At 37.2% G+C, this 19,985-nt stretch overlaps 1 protein-coding gene across 2 annotated transcripts in view; it reads right to left on the bottom strand.

The window, feature by feature from the left end:
- Nucleotides 1-12,249: 12,249 nt before the first annotated feature.
- MKX (mohawk homeobox) overlaps nucleotides 12,250-19,985 on the bottom strand; it is a 66,718-nt gene continuing 58,982 nt past the window's right edge. For both annotated transcript variants that reach the window (XM_059404115.1, XM_059404116.1), the window contains exons 6-7: nucleotides 14,896-14,929; nucleotides 12,250-14,789 (exon numbers count right to left, since the gene is read on the bottom strand). In XM_059404115.1, the coding sequence (XP_059260098.1) occupies nucleotides 14,603-14,789; nucleotides 14,896-14,929 (221 nt within the window). In that variant the 3' untranslated portion in view covers nucleotides 12,250-14,602. The remainder of the gene's footprint in view (nucleotides 14,790-14,895; nucleotides 14,930-19,985) is intronic.

Genomic DNA, 19,985 nt, shown 5'->3' with positions numbered 1-19,985 from the left:
CTTGAAAGGAGGAAATCATTTCTAGGTAATATGATCTTGTCAGGCAGAGAGGGATAGGGAAGGAGAGAGAGAGAGTGGTGCAAATCTAGTAAAGGTACCAAAAAAAAAAAAAAAAAAAAAGGAAGTAAAAAAAAATCACAAAAGGAATTTTTAAGACCACAATAAAGAAAAAAACCAAGAATGTAATTTCCTCTGAGGCTTCTGACAGAAGATGGTGGTACAAAGTTATACTTACTGCCTCCTTACTTGCCTCCCCCAAGTACCAACAAGAAGAGAAGCAGAGCACAAAGTTCCATATTTGATGAAACTTGGCTTGGGCTCAACCACAGAATATGATGAATATCTAGTGTAGGCAGTGGCATTCTGACCAAAGGAGTTCTGTCTCTCAGGCAGGGTATAGATTGCTCTCTAAGTAAGTGAAACAAAATCTGAAAATAGCCAACCAACAATCCCTTACTTAGAAAGACAAGGACTTGGGTCATGAGCAGACCACAGGAAAAGGGGTAAATCCGGACGGGCATTTATTTTCTTAACATAGAGCTAGAAGGAGGAGGGGGTTGCAAGACTTATTTTCTCCTGTCCAGAAATGGGTTAGAAGTGAGACAGACCTGGGGAAAAAAAAAATAGACAGAAAACATGATTGGTTTGCAATTGCTGACCTGAGTCAGTTGAACAAAGAAGTCATCAGTGAGAGCTGCCATATTTCACCCTGTGCCTTTTCAAGTCCTGCCTGGAAACATGCTCATTCCAGAGAGGGGAGTTGTGCCCTCACACAGACACAGAGCAGATTTGTTGAGAAACAAGAGCGATTGTTTTGAAGCAATACCTGGACTGAAGTTGCCAGGGACACTGTGGCCTCCCCTGTCCCACAACCATTTTTGAGAAAAGAGTAGCAGTAAATATAAAGGACAAAAGGTGGGACCTGAATGTTATTTTCAAAAAGGACAAGATCAAATACAAGCAAAAAGCAAATGAAGAACTTATATAAAAAGGAAGTTTTCCAGGAAAAGAATATTACTTATGACGGAATCCTACTCTAACTAGACACTAAAATGAAAATAGATTTTGAAATGCAGTGTCTAAGAGGACATAAATGATTTAACTATCACAGCAGAGAGAAAAATAAAGACATGAAAAGTGAGCCTCTTAAGGGCAAGAAATGCAAGGTAATTTAAAAGACAAAACAAAACACAGAGGGGCGCCTGGGTGGCTCAGTGGGTTGAGCCACTGCCTTCTGCTCAGGTCATGATCTCAGAGTCCTGGGATCGAGCCCCGCATAGGGCTCTCTGCTCAGCGGGGGGCCTGCTTCCTCCTCTCTCTCTGCCTGCCTCTCTGCCTGCTTGTGATCTCTGTCAAATAAATAAATAAAATCTTAAAAAAAAAACCACAGAGATGTGAAAACAACAACACGAAAACCTGATGCCACTAAATTTAGGTGTGAAAGACCAACACAGGACATTTACTTGGAATTCTGCTCTATTCTGCTAGTACATGTTACTGATGCCCAACACCGGGCAGAGTGTCTGGTGTAGGACAGGTTTATAGTTGAATAAGGAAAATAAGATAAATGGCAATTCTGAAGAGGCAAACAGAAAAGGCAACTTAAGAAATAATTTAGACAAAAGAATTTTTTTCCTGAAATAAATTAAATTTCAGTCTGTAGATCCAGAAGACATGGAATGCTCCATAATGCTTCAAATACATTCTGAACATTAAGTATAAACAAAGACTTGTGTGGGCATTCAGGCAAAAAACAAAAACACATAGTGTACTGGGGGAAATATAAGGCTGCTTCAGAGTTTCCCACAACAATATCTAATTAGTTAATTCGTAGTGGAGGAGTAACAACCATGAAAGTAAGGCCCAGACTTGTATGTTTTTCTAGATATTATGAATGTATGAAGGACAGCTTCAACCTCAGGGAATGCAACATTCATGGCTCATCTTAAAAAAAAAAAAAAAAAAAAAAAAACAATAATAACAAAGTCTATTCAATCAAAAAGTAAACCAAAATAGAGAACTCAGAAAGGGGAAGCAGCAAATGAAAGGACTCATAATAAGCATTAAACCCATTTCTGCAACAGTGGGAGTTAAGATTTCAGAGAATAATTTAAGGAGCACAAATATCAGCAATGCAGAATTAATAAGAAAATTGTTTAAATGACATGTGAGAATGAAAGGAAATATACAAATTTTAGTATTCCTTCATATCAAGGATTCAAAATCTTTCATGTTGAAGACTCAGCAAATAGTACTTAAAGTGTGTAGCTTGAGCAAGATATAGAGATGGGGAAATGACAATCCACATGTGCATCTCAGCTGCCTGGACCATTCCTGCCCATTCCTATTCAATGCCTCAAGAAGCTGCTCTTAACAGGAATCCATCAGAATCCTAGAGGAGAACATAGGCAGTAACCTCTTCGATATCAGCCACAGCAACTTCTTTCAAAATATACCTCCAAAGACAAAGGAAACAAAAGCGAAGATTAACTTTTGGGACTTCATCAAGACAAAAGCTCTGCAAAGCAAAGGAAACAGTCAACAAAACAAAGAGGCAACCCATGAAATGGGAGAAGATATTTGCAAATGACAGTACAGACAAAAGGTTGATATCCAGGATCTATAAAGAACTCCTCAAACTCAACACACACAAAACAGACAATCATATTAAAAAATGGGCAGAAGATATGAACAGACACTTCTCCAATGAAGACATACAAATGGCTATCAGACACATGAAAAAATGTTCATCATCACTAGCCATCAGGGAGAGTCAAAACCACATTGAGATATCACCTTACACCAGTTAGAATGGCCAAAATTAGCAACACAGGAAACAACATGTGTTGGAGAGGAAGTGGAGAAAGGGGAACCCTCTTACACTGTTGGTGGGAATGCAAGCTGGTAGTCTCTTTGGAAAACAGTGTGGATATTCCTCAAGAAATAAAAAATAGAGCTTCCCTATGACCCTGCAATTGCACTCTTGGATATTTACCCTGAAGATACAGATGTAGTGAAAAGAAGGGCCATCTGTACCCCAATGTTTATAGCAGCAATGGCCATGGTCGCCAAACTGTGGAAAGAACCAAGATGCCCTTCAACGGATGAATGGATAAGGAAGATGTGGTCCATATACACTATGGAGTATTATGCCTCCATCAGAAAGGATGAATACCCAACTTTTGTAGCAACATGGACGGGACTGGAAGAGATTATGCTGAGTGAAATAAGTCAAGCAGAGAGAGTCAATTATCATATGGTTTCACTTATTTGTGGAGCATAACAAATAGCATGGAACAAGGGGAGATGGAGAGGGGAAGGGAGTTGAGGGAAATTGGAAAGGGAGGTGATCCATGAGAGACTATGGACTCTGAAAAACAATTTGAGGTTTTGAAGGGGCGGGGGGGGGGGGGGGGATGGGGGAACCCGGGGGGGGGTAAGAGGGGGGGGGGGGGGGGGGGAGGGCGAGTGCAAGGAGGAGAGGAAGAGAAGAAAACCAAGAAAGAGTAGGAAGGGGAGTAGAGAAGGAAGGGTGGCGGGAGATTATTTATTTGTTTCTAGAACATGGAAAAGCTGTAGAGAAGAGCCCCAAAGTGAGCATGGAGGTCTAAGTTCTTAGAGAAAATGTAACTTGTAAAAATAGATCTCTGAGAAGAAGACAGCTTAGCCAGGGTGCTGTCCTGACCCTCAAAGCACTATGGGATTGCTAAGCAATTAGCCAGGGTCTTCCTACTTTTTGCAGTTCTGCAGGTCTGGAGAGAAGAAGAGATGACTATAGGTGCCTTAACAGGGGATTACAGCTTGCCGGCTGGTGTGTCTCCTGATCATGAAGACTGATAGTGTCTGCTCCACCCTCTTTCTATTCATAAGCTTTTTACTGCCTAAGGTGAACTTGGGCTTCATGTTGAAGAAAATCTTGAGCACACAATGAAAATGGTGATTGAGCAGCCAGAGAAAGAATAACAAACACAATAAACAGAACAGGCAGTTTGTACTGGAATGATGGATATGAGAACTATAATAAACAAACAGACAATGCATTTAAAGAGATTCAAGCATAGTATTTACAAGATATTTTCTGGAAAATACATGCTACATACACACACAGACACACACACACACGAGCAATACACGAGCACAGACATGTATGCATCTGATAAAGGATTCACATCCAGAATGTATTAGGAAATACTTTGAAATCAAGAAGAAAAGAACAGACAACCCAATACAATAATGGGCAAAAAAGTTGAACAGGATCTCCACAATATGCAAATGGTATAATACATATCAAGACCACAAATTACACATTAATTAAATTTAATATTAAATAGCACTAATATTAAATAATATGTATATATTTAGTATTATTTTGTTTTAATGTTAAAAACACAAATAAAAACCACAATGAGATGCTTCTGCGAATCTACCATAATGGCTAAAACATTAAAAACTGCCAAGTTTGCATAGTGATTTGAAGGGGCACCTGTACCCCAATGTCCACAATAAATGTCCAAAATTATGGAAAGAGCCAAGATGTCCATTGACAGATGAATGGATAAAGAAGATAGGTATATAGACTGGAATACTACTCAGCCATCAAAAAGAATGAAATCTTGCCATTTGCAACATGACATGAATGGAACCAGAGGGTATTATGTAAGTGAAATAAGTCAATCATAAAAAGACAATCATCATATGATTTTATTCATATACAGAATTTAAGAAACAAAGCTGATGATCATAGAGAAAGAGGGAAAAGTAAAATAAGACAAAATCTGAGAGAGAGACAAACCATAAGAAATTCTTAACCGAACGGAACAAACTGGGGGTTTCTGGAGGGGAGGTGGGTGCACGGATGAGGTAACTAGGTGATGGGCCTTATGGAGAACACTTAATGTAATGAGCACTGGGTGTTGTATGTAACTGATGAGTCACTAAATGCTACCTCTGAAACCAATTATATACTATATGTTAATTAACTGAATTTAAATAAAATAATAATAATAAATATATAAAAATTTTCTTAAGGGATCTCATATCCTGCTTGTGGAGATGTAAACTAGTATCACTGTGATGGAAAATTGTTTGATAATATTCACTAAAACTAAAAATATAACTCAAAAAGTCCATTTCTACCTCATAGAAATACATACATAAATTTATCAAAAGAAATGCACAAGAATGTGTTTATAGTAGCATTATTTGTCATTGCTTCCCAAATGGGAAACAATCCAAATGTCCATCAAGAGTAGGATGTATTAATAACTTGTGGTATATCCATATAATGATGTAGTGGTATATAGCAATAAAAAAGAATGAAATGCTGCTGTATGCAATGAGATTGATGAATCTCACCAGTCTAGTATTGAGCAAAAAAAGAATATAACTTTATAACTTCATTTATTTAAATTTCAAAAGTAGGCAGAAGTCAGAAAAATGTTTACCTTTAGGAGGATTTCTGGAATACTTCTAATGCTTTTTATCTTTATCTCTGTGTTGGTTATACAATTATATTCCCTTTGTAAAAGTTTAATTATACATCTGTGATTTTTGAAGTTTTCCATTACAATTTAATTAAAATGTTTAGAAAAAAGCAACATGTTTATAATAATAATAACATCTTTAAGTAAATCAAGAATGAAAGAATATTGTTTTAAAATAGAAAAACACCTCAAATCAACATCTTTTATTATATATAATATTTAAATACTAGAGGTGAGACCATTAATGTAAGAAAAAAATATAAGAAATCACCTCTATCATTAAAAAACTATTCTGGAAATGTTAGTCAATGCCACAAGGTAAGAGAAATAGAGTATAAATATTGGAAAGGGGCAGTAAATTTCATCATTTAGAAATAATATAATTGTATGACTGGAAATCCAAATTATACATTTGGAAAAATAATTTAAAGAATAGAATCCTAACTGAGGTGGTTGGTAAAGAAAAACATTTAAATATCGATAGTTTGCCTATAAAAATGATAATTAAGATTTTTAAAAATGGAAAAATCCCATTCACAATGTAATGCAAGAATAAATACCAATGAATAAAAATTAAGATACATGAAGGAAAATAAAACTGTTGAGATCAAAAGAAAGAAGAAAATTAGACAATAAAACTATTGCAATGTGTCAATTGACCTGTATATTCATGCAATCCACAAATGCCCACACAATTTTGGGGGCAGTGGGGGTCGGGTAAAATAATTTATCATGTATATCTTTACAAGTTAAGATGAGGAAAGAGCCAGGAAAATTACGAGAAGGAATAATAGAAATGAAGGACTCTATACTCACTGCCATAATTAGAAACTGAATAAAGAGTTCAAAAACAACTACTTAGATCAGTGGATTATCTAGCAAATACTTTTGAGGCATGAGTTATGTTTCTTTTTGCAGAATGGAGGCAGGGTGTTCAGTGAAGAACCAGATAACTAGTTCACTTTTTCTTTTTTCTTTAAAGATTTTATTTATTTATTTGAGAGAGAGTAAGAGAGAGCATGAGACAGGAGAAGGTCAGAGGGAGAAGCAGAGTCCCCACAGGGCTGGGCTCGACTCGATCCCGGGAGTCTGGGATCATGACCTGAAACCAACAGAGCCACCCAGACGCCCCACTAGTTCACTTTTAAAAATTAAAACATTTTTATTAGGACTCTTTATTTTTATTTATTTATTTATTTTAAAGATTTTATTTATTTATTTGACAATGACAGAGACACAGAGAGAGAGAGCGCACACACAAGGGAGAGTGGCAGGCGGAGGCAGAGGGAGAAGCAGCTTCCCTGTGGGTCTCTATCCCAGGACCCTAGGATCATGACCAGCAGACGTTTAAATGACTGAGCCACCCAGGAGCCCCATAAACTTTATCTTAGAGCAGTTTTAAGTCCACAGCAAAACTGAGGGGAAGGTACAGAGATTTCCCATTCGCTCCATGTCCCTATACATGAATATCCTCCTTCATGTTCTACAACCTCTACCAGAATGGTATAGTTGTTATAGCTGATGAACTGGCATTGAACCAGTTCATTACACCCAAAGTCCGTAGTTTACACCACTCTGGGTTGGACAAATGTGCAATGACACCTGTCCATTATTATGGTATCACGCAGAGTAGATTAACTGCTCTAAAACTCTTCTGTGCATGGCCTATTTATCTCTCTTCAACCCCAACTCCTGAAAACCACTGATCTTTCTGTTGTCTCTGTAATTTCACCTATTTTAGAATATCATATTGCTGGAATCATACAGTGTGTAGCCTTTTTTAGATTGGTTTCTTTCACTTAGTAATATGCATTTAAGTTTCCCCCATGTCTTTTCATGTCTTGATAGCTTGGTTCTTTTTAGCACCGAATCATTCCACTGTCTGTTTGTACCACAGGTTATTTATCCATTCACCTACTGAAGAATATTGGTTGCTTCCAAATTTGGACAATTATGAATAAAGCTTCACCTTTTTGTGTAAGTTTTTTGTGGACATAAGTTTTCAACTCATTTAGGTAAATAATAAGGAACATGATTACTGGTTCATATGGTATGCTTAGTTTTAAAAGAAACTGTCAAACTTTCTTCTGAAGTGGCTATTACCATTTTGCATTTCCACAAGCCATGAATGAGACTTCCTGTTGCTCCACAGTCTTGCCAGCATTGGGTGTGGTCAACATTCTGGACATCAGCCATTCTAATAGGTGTATAATGGTATCTATTGTTGTTTTAATCTGAGCTTCCTGATGACATATGATGGGGTGCATGTTTTCCCATGTTTATTTGCCATGTGGGTATTTTCTTTGATGAGTTTTCTATGAAGGCTTTTGGCCCATTTAAAAACAGATCAGGTTTTCTCATTATTAAGTTTTAAGAGTTCATTGTATACTTTGGATAACAGTCATTTTTCAGATGTGTCTTTTGCAAATATTTTCTTCCAGTCTGTGGTTTGTCTTCTCATTCTCTTGGCATTGTCTTTCCAAACTTTTTAATTTTAATGACGTACAGTTTACCTTTTGTTTCATGTATCATGCCTTTGGTGTTGTATTTAAAATGCCATTGTCATCCCCAAGGTCATCTAGATTTTCTATGTCGTCTTCTAAGAGTTTTATAGTTTTGCATTTTACATTTAGAACTACGGTCCATTTTGGATTAATTTTTGTGAAAGATGTAAAGTTTGTGTCTAGATTCTTTTTTTTTTTTTTTTTTGCATGTGGATGTCCAGTTCCAGTAATTACATTTTTGAACTTTATCTTTTCTTTCAAAAATTATTTTTAAATTTTACCATTTTATCTTTTCTCCATTGTATTGCCTTTGCTACTTTGTTAAATATCAGTTGTCTGTATTTGTGTGGGCCCATTTCTGGGCTCTGAATTCTGCTTCATCATTGAATTTGTATGCTCTTTTACCAATACTATGATGCTTTGATTACTGTAGCCTTAGAATAGGTCTTGAAATTGCATATCAGTTCTCCAATTTTGTTGTTCTTCTTCATTGTTATATTGACTATTTCAGGTCTTTTGTCTCTCCATATAAACTTTAGAATCAGTCTGTGGATATCCATAAAATAACTTGCTGGGATTTTGAGTGGGATTTCACTGAATCTATAGATCAAGTTGGGAAGAACTGACATCTGAGTAGTATTGAGTCTTTCCATCCATGAACATAGACTATCTCTCCATTTACTTAGTTTTTTAATTTCACTAACCAGAGTTTTGTCATTTTCCTTATATGGATCTTGTGCATATTCTGTTAGGTTTATACATAAAGGTTTCATTTTGGGGGGCTGCCTAGCTCATTTTTTATGCCAAAATAAATTGAAAATGGATATAAGATTTAAACATGTAAAAACAAACCATAATTCTAACAGCAGAAAAGATGGATGGGGTTTTTGTTCTTGTTTTTTACAATCTTGGCACTAAATACAAGGTAATATGATTATAAGTGCTTTACATATAATAACTAAGCCTCACAACACTACCAAGTAATTATTGTAATCTATATTTTATAGATGAGGAAACTGAGACTAAATAGGTTAAATGTCTTGTTCAAGATTGTAGAACTAGTAAGCAGGAGAGATAAGATTTGAATCTCAGAAGTTAGCTCCAGAGTTTGTGTTCTGAACTACTATACTATAAATATATCCAGTACTCTCTTTGACATTCAATGCATATGTACAGATTACATTTAAGCTTCTGAACTCAAAAATACTATAAGTGAGGTCAAGTATATATAAAAACAGTCTTGGAAAATATTTACAGCATCTATTGTAGACAGAATAGAAGAGAATTTTAAAATATACAAATAATGTACAAATCACTAACAAATGGATGAAAGGAAGGTAAGTATGAAAAAGAAATGAAGAAGCAACAACAGAAAAGACATGAACAAGCAATTCATTGAAAACAAATACATGACCAAACTTATGTGTGCCACTCATCTTGAAAAAGTTGCAGTTAAAACAATGACAAAATATCACTTTTCCCTACCACATTGTCTAGTATGGAAAAGCTTAATAATACTCAATGTTTTGAACAAGTTGAAGAAAAACAGACATTCACTTTCTACTGTTAGCAGTGTAAATTGGTAGACATTTTACTTGGTAATTTGGCAGCATCCATCAAAAAATTAAATTTACCTATCATTTGACCAATGAATTCCACTTTTAGGTATTTATTCCATAGACATACAAGTGGCTTAAGTCACATATATACAAGTATATTCGCTGCATCAGTATTTATATCAGTGATGTTGAAATATGGTCTGTTTGATGATGACAATTCATCAATTGTTGGTTATTAGTTTGGGAGGAGATAAGGGGTCAGAATATAAATCAACTAAGAGCTCTATGAGTTCAGGTGACAATTTTTATTCATAGAAGTTTTTCTTGCAGTATGCTAATATATATTCTAGGGTAAGCTCCTTATCTCAATGTAAAACAGTGCTTTGGGTAGCACTAGTTTATAATAATCAAAAAATAGGAAATAATTCAGAACTCCACCAAGGAGGTATTTGCTAAGTAAATTATAAAAGATCCAAAATAAAATCCTATGCATTCATTTAAATAATGAAATCTACATATATATAGATATGAAACATATATGCACATACACATGATGGAATGGAAAAAATATTGCAGGATCACATGAATATGGTAAGAAGTGCAAGATGAAAAAGTACAAGTTTGTATAAGCATAGAGTTTCTGGAAATAGACACAAGACATTATTAACAATGGTTATCTTTGGGATGTGAGATTGGGATCATGGAGAGATAGGGTATGGGATTTTGTTTTTTTTTTAATCTTATGTCCTCCTACACTGCTTAGATGTTTCTACAGCTAGCATAAGTTATGTTTATACTTTTACAAAACATGAATTAAAAATTTAAATTTTGTTTAAAAGTCATGAATACAAGTCAGAGTAGACTCACTACCGATCAAATTTTCAGAAGCTGGCTTTGGGCTGAAATTTATTTCAGAAGACTTACTGAGACAAATTTTACATGAATTTCCATGGAGTCATTCGTGTAAAGATGTAAAAAGCACATCAGCTTGTTTGTCCAAACTTAGAAACTGGTTTTTCTCATCTTAAAAAAAAAGAGTTTATTATGGGCAATATATACACTTCTCCAACCAAATTTTTAGTCCATCTCTAAGATGTGTTTCCAGTCTAGGAAGTGATGAAGTTAGGATTCTGTCCCTGCAATGTGACAATCAGTCACCTAATTCTGACCATAACTGTTAAAAAAAAGGGGGGGGGGGGATAAAAACAAAACAAAATAAACAAACAAACAAAAAAAAACAAAAAAAGAAGTAGAGGACCAGAAGACTTTGCTTAAGACGGCCCAAAGATGGTAGATCACAATATGAACTTGACAAAATCTGGTGGTCTTCAATGCTTCATGGAAACCACAGTTTTTATTGCCAAAAATTATAGGATATTAAGTGTTTCAGAGTCATCTGGAACACATTAATAATCATTAACATTTGTACAGTACATGCAGTTTGCAAAGTACTTTTATACTCACTGCCTTATTTGATCTTCACAATAGATCTTTAGAGTAGGTAAATTTCAGAGATCAAATTTTACAGATGCAAACACTGGGTACACAAGGTTTATGCCTATTCCCCAAAGTCACCAAGCAGTGAGGAGGCAAAGCCAGGTTATGCCAGTCCAAGTCCTTACCACCACCCCACACTGCTTTCCAAGGGATGGCCAACCTAAGCCGCCCTGGACGGAAGAGTCTGGGTGGCTTGCTTACTCTCTGTGTTTATTTGCATGATGTTATGCTGTTGAGCTGGATGAGTTTAAAAGCAGACCATGGCTGTTGCCACTGTTTGTTAAACACTGCTACTTGGAGCAGGCAGGGATACAGAGAGCAGCTTGAGTTCTTCGTCATCTTGAACAAGATCAAGCAGGATGAATAGAGGGAAAAGCAATTCTAGCCGATATGGATGAAGGAAGCTCTCCCACATGCTATGTTTTGTATTGGCATTTCTGTTCTTTCCTACATTTGTTATACTTTATTCTTTACTCTGGGAAGTTCAAGGTAGTAATAATAAAATGATCTTTCTTGAAGGTCTCTCTAACTCTGATCCCAACTATTATTATTCCCCAGCAGTCTTTCATGTCAGACTTCCTTTCCCAATGCTCCTCATGAAACTCTCCGTATCCCAATACACTGTGCGTATTGCTACTTTCTTGCACACAAACCCTATATAGAGGAATTATAATTATGTGATAATACCTTCCATTTATTAAGCACCTATTAAATGCCAGGCACTGTGGTAGGCACTTTATAAACTTTATGTAATCTCTAAACCTTATAGCCAGTCTACAAGCTATGACTCATTCCTTTCACTTTGCAGATAAAGAAAGCCAAGTCCAGAATGACTGAGTCTGAATCTTATGTAGTGGGTGACAGAACTGAGATACATAGATCTAACTTCAAAGCCAAGATTCTCTCCAGTACATAGCACACAGGGATAATGCTTATTGTATTAGCTATTCAAAGAAGGCATTTAGTGCAAATGTTCATTTTAAATTTATGTATGTATTTTAACAGCATCATACTCTCTTTTCCTCAGCTCTTAAAAGGTAGGTAGGTTGGTGGTCTAAGGTGATGAAAAGCAAACCTAATACACATGCAGTGCTCCCATATCATATCGCTTACCAACCTAAAGAGACTTACGGCATATAATGGACCCTTCTGTTCTTCTTTCTCCACCTGGTCAACTCTCAAAGGAAAACAAAATTCATATGATCATTGAAGTCTAGAAATTAACTTTTATTTTCAATCTGTCAAGAACTCCTGGCAGTTATTAATTTTATTAAAATGATTACATATGGCAAAACAAAGAATAGAGGTAATTCTATTTCTCTACAACATAAATTATGAGTTAGATTCTTAGCTGCTGGCTCAGCATTGTTCAAGATTCTTTTAAGGATTGGGGGGGAACTTTAATTTCCAGAAAATGTTAAAGCAGCAAAAGAAAAAATAAATTAAAAGTAATTGCAATTGGAGATATTGCCAAGGATATGCTAATTATAAAATCTTCTTGATGTGTTTATAGGCCAGATTCCAAGCTTTGGTATTTAAAAATAAAAATCATGTGAAAGCTCTCCTATAATGCCTTGTCATTTATAGTTTATAACACAGAACGAATTTGCTGATTCTTTTTAAAAGGATGGCAAAAATGAATTACAACTAATTCAAATGAAAAACAACCAGCATCCATTCATCTAACTGAAATGTGTCAAAACGAAGTCAATTTTATTAAAATATTTAATACCAGAATAACTTATAATAGTATGAAAAAGAGTGAAGTACTTGTCCTTCGTTTTCTTTGACATGATCACATTATGACAAAATTAATTGGTAAGGATTCGAAAGTTTTTGTCAAGGATCTGTAACTATTTAAGGATGTAAACCAAACGAACTCATACTTCATCTGATCATACAGTCATAACTTAACATATCCTGCTTTGCACTTACTGTTACTGCAAACAGCAATTTAAAAAACAAAGTAAAAATATATATATACAAAATATTTTTATATCAAATTATTTTCATTACACTAAATAAACCCAAACCCCAAATACTATGTTACATGAAAAAGTGTCCTACGATTTATATCAAGATTGATATTGTCCACATATCAACTAGAGCAGCCTTTGGTTTGAAAAACATTTTGCAAAATAAAGAAAAATACCACCACATGGCTGCACTAATGGCTCTCATTCACACTCACAAAAAAGCTTTCCAGTTTAAAAAAAAAAAAAAATACAAAATAGATTACATACCCAGAAAAAACATCCCACCATAAAAGAGTCAAATCCTTTTTACTTCTCTGTAGCACATATTCTCTGTTATATTTGGCATCTCCACTGTTTATTCAAGTTTCAAGTCTCCCCCAGCTGATTAGAATATTATTGTTTGATTGAAAACTATATTCTTCTTTCTTGATACTGATTATTCTCACTCAATGATAGTCTAATTTAGAAACAAAATGTTCCTTCTTTTAATGCATGAGTTCACTTAATTTTTACTTTAATGTCCTTGGCAAAATGCAAAGACTGTCAATGTTTGTTTTCCATATGTTTTAAATTTAAAAACCAATTTTATGAGTGTATATGTATATTCACATAGAGATACATTTCTTTCATTGTCTTGTTCTCGTTGCAATACAAATTGTCCATCAGCAATTATAATTTGAAATGAACCAACTAAAAGGTTTTTTAACCATTCCACATGAAAAGCTTTCCATCACAAAAAGCACTGAACTTTAACGCAAACAGGATTATGTGTTAAAACTAAACTATAGGTTTAGTTCTACACGGGTACATTTTGAGTACTTTATATAATAAAATTTTTAAGAACTTCAGCAAAACTTAAGAAAAAGAAAATCCAAATTAATTCTAAAAGGGCATTGTGGCATTTTCCAGCAATGCTTGGAAAAAGTTCTTCAGATCACAATGTATTCACTGGGATTCTTTTTACGTGTACATGTTATGTGATCGCCGCTCCTTTCCTTTTGGAACTTTGTAGTGTGTCTGATAGGCAGGCAAAATACATGCATGAAATTCTCACTGTCACTCTGAAAAGCATGCTGAACAATTTTAAATGCTGCAGAAGTTGTTTTTTTAAGAGGAACGTTTCATTTGGGCTGAATAGATGTCCAAGTTTTAACACGTGAATTACTGAATACATTGTGAGGCCTTTCAGCGCGTGTGGTTTCAGTCCTGGAATGGTCAGAGGCCCGTCTGGAGTGACACACAGACGAACAAGCATGGCGGTGTTGTCATTTGAGGCATAGCTGCTCCACTACGCCCACGTTGCTGCTGATTTTTGGGAAGCAAGGCACTTACTGTAACGGCAATGCAGACACCTGATGCATAGTTTGAGTAACATAAAATAAGTTACTATTTTTGATTAAAGTGAGGTTTTTATAATTTATATGTCTTTTATAGAAGCAACTAAATGATATAGTTAGGATAATTAAAAATAAAAAGAGGTTTGAAAGGGAGTCATTTCCACTTCCGCTTCGGCTCGTAGGAGGAGGCTTTATGGGAAAACACTGACGTGAAGAACAGCCATTGGTCTGAAAAGCGACAAACCCTTAAAACTGGTGGACCAGTGGCACTTTGACGGTCTTGACTTCTGCTATATGTGACGACTTCTGGATGATGCAACTGGTGGTTCCCTGCAGTGTGTCTTTGCCCTGTGCAAGATTTGTTAAGGCCATAGCGGCATTAATCTCCTTCCAGTATGTGTCATCTTTGCTTGGTCCCTTCCTGTGGGCTGCACTGGATTTCAGCAAGACAAGAAAGATAATGATCAAATCCACTGCAGTGTACACAGAAAGTGCCATCAGTGAAAAGCACAAATGGCGGATAAAAACACATTTCTCACCTGTCACCCTTATTGGATCCATTTTCCAGAGCATCTGTAAAGACAAGCAAAAACTCGATTATTTTTCTTTCCTTGTTTCTTTCTGTTTTAATCTCTGGAGTTGCCTCATTAATGACCAGGAATAGAAGCTAATCAGAAAATATGGTTGAAAGTCAGTTAATTTTTTGTTTAACAAAGATAAAGTAGTTTAAGATACAAAAGAAATCTCTCTGCAAAGAAGCAGGAATAAGATGAGAACAGGTAATTAAAAAATGCAAAATAGCTTTCATAAATATACAAAAATCTGACATTGATTTATCCCAAGAAATTGAGTTTTTTAATGAGGAGGCAAACAGTAGAGGGACAAGGTTCCTGCGGCCTTCCTGCGGCCAGGTTCTGTTCTCACTCCCCCACTCACCTGCTTACCTTTGGACAGGCTACAATGCTTCCACAAAGTCTGGGATGTAATTTCCTCAACTATAAAAAAAGAGGGTTCTTAGAACTTCAGGGTGCCTCTGGTTCAACCTTCTATGACTTCGTGGGAATCAAACCGTGATTTCAGAAAAAGGATTGACAAAGAGTTCCCTCTGGCTAGCTAGCAAATGAGTAGCAAATTCAATGCAACAGCACAGGGCTTCTGACCCTATTAGAATAAGCAGGCACCAGTCTTCCAGCTGCAAAGGAACCCTTCCCACTGCAGGAAATGAGCATTATGGGGTGAGCTTTGCTTACGCACTCTCTCTTTTGGTGTACATTTCCTCCCTCTCTCAGGCACTAATGTCTACCAGTGCAAACATCAATATCGAGAAAGATGAAATGGGCTACTGATCTTGATTAATTCTCCCTAGGTAGCTTTTAGGCTAAAAGAATATGGTACTCGGAACCCCAAAATAGACATGCTGGAGGGGAAGATAGGCAGAGGGTAAAGAGGATCTGCTAGCATGGCATGGGAAGTGGGGACAAAGGAACAGGGTTGAGACTCCCCATCAGCCTATCAGATTCCAAAACTAAGTTAAGTTACAACCACCATCACCACCACCACCATCATCATCAACATCAACAACAACAATAAATATTACCAAGTAGTTACGAAATGAGGCACTTTGCCCTATACAGGAAACATGAAAACCAGGACCTCCTTCCAGTTGTATGGCTTTGGAAAGCTGTATTTTCCTCTTCCTGTTTTACCTCTCTCAACCCAATATTTTTTAAAGACATCTTTTCCCGCTCTGCAAGGCTCAAGGCTAGTAAGGCGAGGCAGCATAATTTTCCAGTTCTGGGCTCTAAAACAGTAATGGGACTTGAGAATAAGAGCATCAGCATGACCGTAATACAGTGTAACCAGGGTAAAATTTTCCAAGGAAGATACGTTCAGGAGAAGAATGATTATATGCCCATGGAGAGGAGGCAGCTAAAGTCCTGTGTCCTCTAGGAAAGAAAAGAATTAGGAAAGCCTGTTAGTGCATCCTGAGTCGGGCCTCCTGGTGTGGACCTGGGGGAAATAAAGGGTCACTATGGGCTCTTTGTAGAATCCTTCCTAGGGTCCCAGGGAGTTTAAAAAAAAAAAAAGGCAAGCCAACAAAACAAAAACACTTAGTGCATAAATAACAAGGTTCTTATGAGGAATACATGAGATGCTATGTGTCTGGCCCAAAACAGAACAACAAACATTAGTCCCTTTCTTTGATCTCCTTTTATTTAGGGGTCCTTGGGGGAAATAGCTCAATCTGTGAGCAGCTGGATGGTCACCGACTGTATCTTCTGGTCCCTACTAGGTTGGCCTGGATGGCTACTTATATTTCGGCTGCTTTTGATATTTTTAGAACTATACAATTACTTATGTAATTGAAGAAAGAGAATGACAATTTTTAATTCACAGAACTCCAATAATCCCAGTTTACAGATCCCTTCCTCTGTGCCAGGCACTATTCTAAGCACTTTGTGTCTTAGCTTATTTTGTATTAGTGACTCTGTACGTGGATAGCATGTCTCTGTTATGTCTGTTAAGTCATTCTTTGTTTCGTACTATTATCTGTAAATCTTTACTCAGGAATGACAGAGACAGTGTACTATAAATACAGAGAACAAGTCAAGGTCTTTGTTTAGGAGGAGGAAAGCCAGCAACACTGGATATTTTACAGAGGAAAAAAAAAAGAGTTAAGCCTTTGCTCAATTTTGCCCACAAATTGCAACAATTCTGTTGCCAAAGTGAAGCAATAGGTTATGGAGATATTTATTCAATGGAAAGACTTGGCAAAAGCAGAATAAGTTCCATGAAGCTTAAATAACATTAGGGAAATAACAAAACATAATTTAGAAAAGACCATGTAACTGATGCTCTGGCTTACAAACAAAGCAGTCTCACATATTCAAAGGGGACCAGAGGCGAATTCCCTACCTGAATGATCAACCCAAGAGTGATTACCGCACAGACGACAAGAAGGAAGCCTGTGGCCATCAAATATGTAATGGGTTACAGAACCCAGAAATGCCATAAATGAGTGGAGGCTACATGTGGATTTACCGTTCAGGTCCATGGAGAGATTCCGTTTAAGAGGAAGAGTGATCACATACGTCCTGCAGCGCAGTCAGCGGTTAGATGCTGGTAGCACTGCGGCTTGTCTCCCTAAACTCCTTCCACTGAGAAACAAGTTTACTACAGCCAACTGCGAAATTATAAAATTCTGCTTACTCTTCGGGTGCTCAGTGCCTATGAAAATACCTTTGAAGTGTAAAACTTAGATTCCAATCCCTGTTCGGGTATTCTTAATTAGTTTCATGATTTCAACAAGGTCCCCAGCAGCATTCAAAAGACTGCATCCTGCGTTTCATTTCTAAAGCTGATGGGTATGTTCAGTGTCATTAGGTATGGATTCAGGTTCTTTTCCCAGCAACAGAAGAAAGGTCTTCATAAAAAGTAAGGAACAGAAGAGACATTTTGCTTCTCTCTCAAGAGCAACGCGAAAACAGGGTGTAACAAAGCTCAGTGTCAAACATTTCAAACCAACAAGAAAGAGGTGGCTACTACTATTTGGGGTGGAGGGGGGTGGGGAGAATCTCTGTGTCCAGGGTGCTTCTGGTTCAAAACATAAATGGGTGTTAGAAGGGCATGCTTTCTCTGTTGCTGTTGTTGGTGGGTTGCCCAGTGTCACTAGGATATTATGCGTCTAAGAGCCACCTCCTGCAGAGTAGTGTGTTCTAGTTCCCAGAAGAGCTAGCAGAAGCAAGATAGCAAACAGGGATCCTTTTACTCAAACATTTGTGCTCTTGCAGGAAAGCAAAGGGCAATAAAGATCTGCTGGATTGGGAAGATGGTTTTTCCAGTCCTTACTCTGAGATGAAATCTGGGGAAATACCCCAGCTAGAGAACTGACATCATTGAGGGGAACTCAGAAAAGGTACCCTCTACTGCTTACATTAAATAACTCCATTAATTGTGAAAATGCTTTTTTCTTGTGCTTTTTTCTTTTGAAGTGTAAACTAGCTGGCTTTTATCTGATTCAAGTGTTTTGCATCTTTTCAGCCAATAGATAGGTGCTCGGTGGGGGGCTCAAGCCACTTCTACACACAGCAGACAGGTGGTCTCCCTGGCTCCTGTCCAGAAGTGGCATCCAGTCACAATCTGCCAGGAGAGGGAAGGATTCTGAATGCCGCTGCAAAGAGAGAAATCTGAAGTCTGAGCCAGAGCAGACGTTTCCCTGCTGTTAATTAGCATGCACAGACTTAGGGTCTGACTGCCCTACATTCAGCTCAGCTGTATCTCTCACTCTGCAAGTAGCTTGGCTCGGCCTATCCGAAGTCTGGGCTAAAATGCCTTTTTAGATTCTAAGGTTCCAAAAATCGGCTACGCTGTCAATTACCATAAAAGCAACTGGTTGGCAGGCACAGCTTATTGAACCAGCCAAAAGAACGTGTTTTAAGACCAAAAAAGAAGAGGAAAGGGGGAAAAAAAAAAAAAGAGGTGCATAGTTAGGAAAATCTTGGATGCCGTAAAACCCAAACCATGCTGAAACTTAAAGTGGGGCTATCCTCAGTTTGGACATGTGTTTCCTTATAAAGATATGTAGAGAAACAATTACACTGAAAACCACTTCTATTGCCATTCGAGATGTGGAAGCACCAAGCTCTGTGGGCAGATTCCAGTCGACTTTGATAAACGCAATCTAGAAACGTATTAATTCTGATATATATTCCTGAAGTAAGAGTTATGGTCATAAAAAGAGATAAAAATATGGCCAAATCTCTGAGTTTTTTTTTTTTTTTTTCCAATTGAATCAATAAGCCCTAAGGTTAGGAATGTTTAAAAAGATTCCACAAATGTGGAGCAGAAACTCACATCACTTAAGTGTAGATAAAAAATATGAGGATTTTAAAAAATTAAATAATCTAAAAATTATGCACTACGTATTTCCCTAAATTGAGATGGAGTGATTCAGAGATGCAGATGCTTGACCACCGCGCCCCCTTGCAACTGTGTCTGTTTTGGGGCCATCACTGGGGACAGCTGATGTGGACAGCCAGGGTTTGGTGTGTTTCTGATCTCAGAGGTCCCAAAAGCCCCCAGGACACCAGATCAGTTTTTGGAGTTATTTACATACTTGGAACAGTTGAGATAAAGAGCAAGGCTCTGGCAAACCGGGCAGATGGAAAACCTTCCTGAAGATTACGAAATGCCGACGGCTCCAAATCTACAGGACCCAAACGGACGGAGCAATCCCTGGGGCTCCCTGCTCCCACCTCCATAGTCTCTATCTTTACTTCCCCACATACTGGATCCACGCGGGGGTCACACACACACCTAAAGACTGGTTCCACTATGACTCTATACTGTTTTTAAAAACAGCATATGTTGTGTCTCTCTCTTTCTTTCTTTCTTTCTTTCACAGAGAGAGAGATCACAAGTACACAGAGAGGCAGGCAGAGAGAGGGGGGGAAGCAGGCTCCCTGCTGAGCAGAGAGCCCAATGCAGGGCTCCACCCCAGGACCCTGAGATCATGACCTGAGCCAAAGGCAGAGGCTTTAACCCAAGGAGCCACCCAGACGCCCCTATGCTGTGTTTTTCTAATAAGAAAGTCATACAGTTTCACTGCAGAAAATCTAGGAAAAAAGTA

The sequence above is a fragment of the Mustela nigripes genome, chromosome 6 (genome assembly GCF_022355385.1).
Source record: "Mustela nigripes isolate SB6536 chromosome 6, MUSNIG.SB6536, whole genome shotgun sequence".
NCBI lineage: Eukaryota > Metazoa > Chordata > Mammalia > Carnivora > Mustelidae > Mustela > Mustela nigripes.
This window is presented reverse-complemented; position numbering and strand designations above follow the sequence as displayed.